Genomic DNA, 7,812 nt, shown 5'->3' with positions numbered 1-7,812 from the left:
ACCTTCTGGAATGGCTCAATCCGGCTAGAATTAAGGTTTTAGAATGACCTTCCCAAAGTCCTTATTTAATAGTGTGGACAATGCCGAAGAAACAAGTCCATGAGTAAATGGGACAATGAAAAAGGAGGATTACCTCCAAATTCTTCAGGACAAGCTAAAATCATCAGCCCGGAGGTTGGGTCTTGGGCGCGGTTGGGTGTTCCAACAGGACAATGACACCAAACACACGTCAAAAGTGGTAAAGGAATGGCTCAATCAGTCTAGAATTAAGGTTTTAGAATGGCCTTCCCAAAGGTCTGTCTTAAATGTGTGGACAATGCTGAAGAAACAAGTCCATGTCAGAAAACCAACAAATTTAGCTGAACTGCACCAATTTTGTCAAGAGGAGTGGTCAAAAATTCAACCAGAAGCTTTTAAATGGCTAGTAAAAGCACCTTATTGCAGTGAAACTTGCCAAGGGACATGTAACCAAATATTAACATTGCTGTATGTATACTTTTGACCCAGCAGATTTGGTCACATTTTCAGTAGACCCATAATAAATTCATAAAAGAACCAAACTTTGTGAATGTTTTTTGTGACCAACAAGTATGTGCTCCAATCACTCTATCACAAAAAAATAAGAGTTGTAGAAATTATTGGAAACTCAAGACAGCAATGACATTATGTTCTTTACAAGTGCATGTAAACTTTTGATCCCGACTGTATATGTTCGCTGTTTTCAATTAGTTTAATCTAATTTAATGAGGTATCAACTGCTCGCTTTTTTCAGTGGGTTTATTACACCTAATGTATAGACATGTTTTTTTTTTATTTGTCAAGATTTCAAATAAACAAAATGTGCTTTTTCTTGGAGTACATCCTTGACAGTTATACAAATAATATTGTAAAATAAATATTTAGAAACACCATCCATTTTCTACCGCTTGTTCCTCTCGGAATCGCAGGGGGTGCTGAAGCCTATCCCAGCTGCACTTGGGCGGAAGGCAGGCTGTGCCCTAGACAAGTCGCCACCTCATCGCAGGGTCAACACAGACATCATTCACACACATTAGTATGTATATATATAATAATATTGATTATTATCAAGACAATTTCTTATGATTAAAAACTGAGCATTATATCTTCCAAAAGGCAGACTTGGAAATAGGGTTGAAAAGTTTAAAATGAAAATTCACTGCCCGTTATTGGATTTATGTTGAAGCTCGTAGAAGATATCACCATAATTGTTGAATGTGAAAAGTAGGGAGGCATCATACCCAAAGTTTCCTATGAAAAGGAATGTTTAAAAATGCCTCAGTTGGTCTCTAACAGAAAGTCAATTCTCTCAGGAGGCAGTGCCCAGTCGTTTTGACTAAGCAGTGAGTGCAGGTAAGCGGCAGTGGCCTTTTTCCTCTGGCATATCCTCCAATAGTTGAGCATTGCAAACGCGCGCTCCTTAAGGATGGAATGGTCCTCTTCGATCTGCTCCAGCTTCACCGTGGGGATTTCCAAAGCCAGCCTGCCGATTTCTCTCCAAGATAGTCCCATGCCGCATGCGACGATCATCAGCTGCCTTTCCGACACGATGGGAGAATCTTCTGAAAAGAGGAGACACATCATGCGGGTGCTGTATCTGTTCACAGAAACAGTTTTGTGATATTTCACCTACCGTTCTTGCACATTTTAATGTGTGTAATAGTCTCATGTTTAACATCAGGAACTAACTTTCTTTTTCTCTGGGTATCTTTGCCATGTAAGAAAAGAAAAGAGAATCGTTTCAGCATTCAACAGAATTTGAAATGATACTGGTAGGTGATGTTTTACCGCACGCCAATGAGTCAACTTGCTGATTCTTCAAACAGTCCAGCATCGGGAAAGTTTCTTGCAGCGGTGGCTCCTTCAGTAACTCCAGCAGACCCCGTGCTGACACAGGCCCTCTCTTGATGACGTGATCAAGGAGCTGCACCACTTTCTCACTTGAAACTCTGCATGATTGCACCTGCTCGTATCCGGCGGGAGACAGCAGAGAACGAGAGTCTGCGTGCTGCACAACAAAGTCAGCATCCGCGCTGAGAATTTCTATCAGCTTGACCTTTTGGCTTCGGAGAAACCGGGTAACATCCATCATGTTTAGGCAGAAAACCCTGGGAAAGAAAAGTTTATATGAAATATAACATTTGTCAAATGTAATTGAAGCATCTCTCCATCTATGTTTTGTAGGTCAAGCACATTTAGTCAGAGCCAGGGGCGCCGCTAGGGATTTGGGGCCCCATGAAAATAATCTTTACAGGGCCCCCAACACAGTGTCATTATTTTTTCTGTATTATAATTTCATCATCATTAGGGGCCTCTCTGGGCCCCCCTCCATCATGGGCCCCTAGAATCCGTCTCCTTTACCCCCCCTTTTCGGCGCCCCTGGTCAGAGCACTGGGGTGCAACATTACCTTGTTGCCATTTGTTCTATATACATTTGTACTACTATGATTTCTCTGTTGGTGTGATTTAAGGCACATAATCATTTGCTAACGCACATTTTTTTCCTAAACCTTCAATTTCTTTTTGGTCATTGCTTGTGCTTAAAATCAACTTAGAATAAATAGCAAGCAATTTCTGAAGTTAAAAAACATAACCCCCGAGAAGGTGGTTGGAATATACACTCTGCTTTATACACTAGTTATACCAAACGATCAAATTGGCGCTTGTTTCACTTTGAGGGAACGCAAAAGCAAGACTTCCTGTTTGTTTGCGCACGTCGTCTTTAGGCTCTTTTATAACACTAAAAACACAACAGAGAATGCACAAAAACCAAGTTTAATGCAACTAAATAGAGGGGGAGAGTAAAAGAAGTTCACGTTTACCGTAAAAGAGTTGAGATATTTTGCTGTCACGTACGCTTCTTCTTCTTCTTTGGTTTAATGGCGGTTGGCAAGCAACCTTCTGCTTTGCATTACCGCCACCTTCTGATATGGAGCGTGGACGAGATGGAACCCTCCTCTATAGTCTTTTATTTAACCCAGTAGAAAACATTATTTTTTATATAATGCTATTTATTCTACGTGTTCTTTGTGCAATCCTTAAATATCTTCCTCTACTAACCCAACCTTTCTCTACTGTATTTCCTACAATGTGTTAAAACATGTCCTACGTACACGTTCTATCTGATGGCAAGAGTCACACAGCCTGTATTATGTTTCCCTATCAATGTCAATGAACTATTCAGATATGTATGGCCTAATCTCATTCTTGTAATACTGTCTTCTTCCGTCCGATTTCTATTGCCTCCTCTCATTACACCTTCTCTCTTCTGGACTTTGTAATACTCCCTTGTTTCCTTTATCCAATTATCTTGCCACTTTTTATTGTGTTCTATCTTAACTATATTCTTCACTTCTTCTTTACTGTGGTTAATCTCCATGTTTACTTCTGTTTTAGGGGTTGCTTGCTTTGCGTACCTATCTGCTAATTAATTCCCTACATGAGCAGATAAACAGAGAAATGTTACCACACTTCCCGCTATATTTATTCTGTAGATTGCCTGAACTATTTCATATACTAAATCCTGTCTTGTTTCTGATGCTATGCTTTTTATGCTCATCAATGCACTGCTGGAGTCCGAGCACACGACTGCTTTTCTTGCTTTATTTTCTTCTATCCAATTAATCCATCCATCCATTGCTCCCGCTTATTCCCTAACCATATTCCTAATTATTTAAATACTTGTACCTCTTCTATATTTTCTATATAAGAGTTGTAATGAAGGCAACACATTATGTGGGCTTTGTACCGAGGATGTCGTTGTGGCTTGTGCAGCCCTTTGAGACACTTGTGATTTAGGGCTATATAAATAAAGATTGATTGATTGATGTAAGTGTCTATATTAGCTATATTAGCCTCCGTTGACAGAAATATTGTATGTATGCCCGATCAGAACTCCAACAAGTCAATAACATCAACAAAGCTCACGTGTGTGCATTCACGCACAGCATAAAACGTTTGGTGGACAAAATGAGACAAAGAAGGAGTGGTATAAAACACGTCTTTCTGTGGCAGCGTCGGATAAATTTGTTCATGTAAACCGGGGGTCGGCAACCCGCGGCTCAAGAGCCGCATGCGGCTCTTTAGCGCCACCCTCGTGGCTCTCTGGAGCTTTTTCAAAAATGTATGAAAAATAGAAAAAGGTGAGGGGAAAAAAAATATTTTTTGTGTTAACATGGTTTCTGTAGGAGGACAAACATGACACAAACCTCCCTAATTGTTATAAAGCACACTGTTTATATTAAACATGCTTCACTGATTCGAGTATTTGGCGAGCGCTATTTTGTTCTACTAATTTTGGCAGTCCTTGAACTCACCATAGTTTGTTTACATGTATAACTTTCTCCGACTTTCTAGGAAGTGTTTTATGCCACTTCTTTTTCTGCTTCATTTTGTCCACCAAACTTTTAACGTTGTGCATAAATGCACAAAGGTGAGTTTTGTTGATGTTATTGACTTGTGTGGAGTGCTAATCAGGCATATTTGGTCACTGCATGCTAATCGATGCTATCATGCTATTTAGGATAGCTATTTGTACATATTGCATCATCATGCCTCATTTGTAGGTATATTTGAGTTAATTTAGTTTTCTCTATGTCCTCTTAATTCAATTTATATCTCATGACACACTATCTGTATGTAATATGGCTTTTAATTTTTTGCGGCTCCAGACAGATTTGTTTTTGTATTTTTGGTCCAACATGGCTCTTTCAACATTTTTGGTTGCCGACCCCTGATGTAAACAAAGTACGGTGCGTTCATGGATCGCTGAAATTAGTAGGACAAAACGGTGCTTGCCAAATACTCTCATCAGTGAAGCATCTATAACATAAACGGTGGGACTTCTATCAATTAGGAAGGTTTGTGTCATGTTTGTCCTCCTACAGAAAATATATTAAAACAAAAAATAAAAAAATTCAATTTTCACACATTTCTGAAAGAGGTCTTTGAAGCCACTAGGGTGGCGCTAAAGCAGGGGTCACCAACACGGGTCGCCCAAAAGGACCAGATGAGTAGCCCGCTAGCCTGTTCTAAAAATAGCTCAAATAGCAGCACTTACCAGTGAGCTGCCTCTATTTTTTAAATTGTATTTATTTACTAGCAAGCTGGTCTCGCTTTGCTCGATATTTTTAATTCTAAGAGAGACAAAACTCAAATAGAATTTGAAAATCCAAGAAAACATTTTAAAGACTTGGTCTTCACTAACTGACAAAGAAACAGATAACAGATTTGGTGTCCAGTTCAAAGTGTGACATGATTTATTTAAAAATTTGAGAGTTGACTTTTGTATTTTACATGAGTTATTATTTGTACAAACATGGTGCAAAGTAATTCATGATTTGTTAAAAAATGTTAGTGGCTAGCTAGTTAAAATGGGATATTGTGATTTCACAAGACTGTCTTAGAATTGATCATTTGAAAAATGTGCACTTAGAGAAAATATAAAAATAAAGTGTTGCATATTATACCTACTCAGTGGCCTAGTGGGTAGAGTGTCCGCCCTGAGATCGGTAGGTCGTGAGTTCAAACCCCGGCCGAGTCATACCAAAGATACCAATGGGACCCATTACGTCCCTGCTTGGCACTCAGCATCAAGGGTTGGAATTGGGGGTTAAATCACCAAAATGATTCCCGGGCGTGGCACCGCTGCTGCCCACTGCTCCCCTCACCTCCCAGGGGGTGGAACAAGGGGATGGGTCAAATGCAGAGGACACATTTCACCACACCTAGTGTGTGTGACAATCATTGGTACTTTAACTTTAACTTTATTGATATTTATCTGTTTCTATATATATTTATTGTGAGAAATCATTTCGATTATCAGTGTTTCCACAAAGATAAATATCATTAATTATTTATAATAACATAGAGTTAAAGATAAATAGAGCAAATTGGCTATTTCTGGCAATTTATTTAAGTGTGTATCAAACTGGTAGCCCTTCGCATTAATCAGTACCCAAGAAGTAGCTCTTGGTTTCAAAAAGTTTGGTGACCCCTGCGCTAGAGCCGCGGGTTGCTGACCCCCGCCATAGACTCACACAAGTTCAGTAATTAATTTAAATTTGGAACACAGCATCGTTTTCACAGCTTTTTGGTTGGTAGAGGGAGAGAGTGTTTTAACGTAGAGTTCTAACTCTTTTTTAAAGGCACAAAAAATAGGTCGGGTATTGAGAAACTTACATTTATGAATATAAAACTTAGCCAATAGTATAATGAGGTTGCAAAGGTAAAATTCCTTTACAATTTTTTTTATCATACTGTGTAAATCCAAATTGCACATCTTTAAAACAAAGCACAAATTTGACATGAATATTATCCAGGATGAAGAGACAGATGCCCTGCCAAAGTGATCGAGTGCTTTCACAAGTCCAAAACAGGTGGTAAACCACAGGTCCCCAAACTACGGCCCACGGGACGGATCCGGCCTCCCAGCATCCAAAATCCGGCCCACGGGAAGTCCCAAGTAAAAAAAAAAAAATATATATTTTTATTTTTAAAAATTATTATTCTTTTTTTTATCTTTCCTTACTAATCCATTTTCTACCGCTTGTTACTCTCGGTGTCTCCTAGCCTCTCAGGCCAATCATACTGTCTAAAAATGACTTTTCCCATCGATAACGTGACAATGTTAAATGTTGATGAACATCAATGTTAATTGATGTTAAATGACAAAACGGATTATAAAGACAATGTATATATATGTATATATACAGATTATATATATATATATACAGATTATATATATATATATATATACAGCCCGGCCCCCGGCCACATATTTTTAACCCAATGGCAATGCGGCCCCTGAGTCAAAAAGTTTGGGGACCCCTGTGGTAAACAGTCTCTGGATGCATGTTACATAAGATGCAGGTAACATCAATGTCCTTCTTCTATCTAACCATCACAGTCTTTACAGGGTAATAACAATGAATGATTTTAAAAGACCTGCGATGAGGTGGCGACTTGTCCAGGGTGTACCCCGCCTTTCGCCCGATTGTAGCTGAGATAGGCTCCAGCGCCCCCGCGACCCCAAAGGGAATAAGCGGTAGGAAATGGATGGATGGATGGATGATTTTAAAAGATATCTCTTTGACTTTGTTGGTAAGTAAATACCTGTAAGAAAGGGACCACGTTTTGACCCAGCAGATGCCATTCACAACATCATTCCAGAGCGCGATTACATAGTAGACAGACACACTGTCACACACAATCATTTTGGAATAAGCTGCGGGATTGTTCTGTTATTTTTCTGATCAAAGCAAAGTTTCCCCACAGGAGTGTCAAGTGGATCATTCATAATTTTTACAGCAGAAAGAGGAGATGAGTAAGCCCTGTACATAACAACACCTGTTGGAATGGCATCAAATACAATGGAAAATTGTTTGGGAGTCACAGGGACCTTAAAATGGTTGATAAATTATTGGTAATGAAAAAGTTTACCTTCCTTATTGAAAAGCTGACTCACAAAAATGATATCATTCTTGAACCAATTGTTGATGAAAAGAGATTTCCTTTAGTAACGTATGTCTTTATTGTTCCAAATGAAGTATTTCGTAGGTGAGAAATTGTGATTGTATATAAGAGCCAAGCGCCGCTTATTTGTTGTGTTCCTTGTTCTCCCCCGCTCCTCCTTTTCCTCCTTCCAAGACCTGCATGCACGTATGAGAACATTCATGATTGGTTGGTTGTTTACTATGATGAGCCACGATTGGTTAGAAACAGGCCAATCAGAGGCAAGATAGGGCGGGTCATCGAACCAGGAAAAGAAATCACAAAGTGCCTGCCTGCAAATGT

General features: G+C 39.3%; 1 protein-coding gene across 3 annotated transcripts; it reads right to left on the bottom strand.

Annotated features, from left to right (window-relative positions):
* Window positions 1–682: 682 nt before the first annotated feature.
* On the bottom strand, window positions 683–7,600 carry LOC133613923 (uncharacterized). Of its 3 annotated transcripts, none has more exons than XM_061971860.2 (4): window positions 7,459–7,600; window positions 1,807–2,126; window positions 1,652–1,726; window positions 683–1,580 (listed from the first exon to the last, which is right to left on the bottom strand). In XM_061971860.2, the coding sequence occupies exons 2-4, from the start codon at window positions 2,108–2,110 to the stop codon at window positions 1,297–1,299; spliced, it is 663 nt and encodes a 220-aa protein (XP_061827844.1). In that variant the 5' UTR covers window positions 2,111–2,126; window positions 7,459–7,600; the 3' UTR covers window positions 683–1,296. The 3 variants fall into 3 exon arrangements, with proteins under 3 accessions (XP_061827844.1, XP_061827835.1, XP_061827851.1); XM_061971851.2 differs by lacking the exon at window positions 7,459–7,600 and adding an exon at window positions 2,841–2,910; XM_061971867.2 differs by lacking the exon at window positions 7,459–7,600 and adding an exon at window positions 2,841–2,910 and having other exon boundaries at window positions 683–1,577.
* Window positions 7,601–7,812: the final 212 nt, after the last annotated feature.

Source organism: Nerophis lumbriciformis, linkage group LG01 (genome assembly GCF_033978685.3).
Source record: "Nerophis lumbriciformis linkage group LG01, RoL_Nlum_v2.1, whole genome shotgun sequence".
NCBI classification, from domain to species: Eukaryota; Metazoa; Chordata; class Actinopteri; order Syngnathiformes; family Syngnathidae; genus Nerophis; species Nerophis lumbriciformis.
The sequence above is the reverse complement of the archived record's forward strand: the minus strand, read 5'-3'. Positions and strand labels throughout refer to the sequence as shown.

Excerpts from the sequence above, each read along its gene's own strand:
- LOC133613923 (XM_061971860.2), bottom strand. The coding sequence starts at position 2,110 with ATGATGGATGTTACCCGGTTTCTCCGAAGCCAAAAGGTCAAGCTGATA. Across the intron at positions 1,727-1,806 it reads AGTTGACTCATTGGCGTGCG|ATACCCAGAGAAAAAGAAAG; the intron begins GTAAAACATCAC and ends TACATGGCAAAG. Across the intron at positions 1,581-1,651 it reads CATTAAAATGTGCAAGAACG|AAGATTCTCCCATCGTGTCG; the intron begins GTAGGTGAAATA and ends TCCTCTTTTCAG.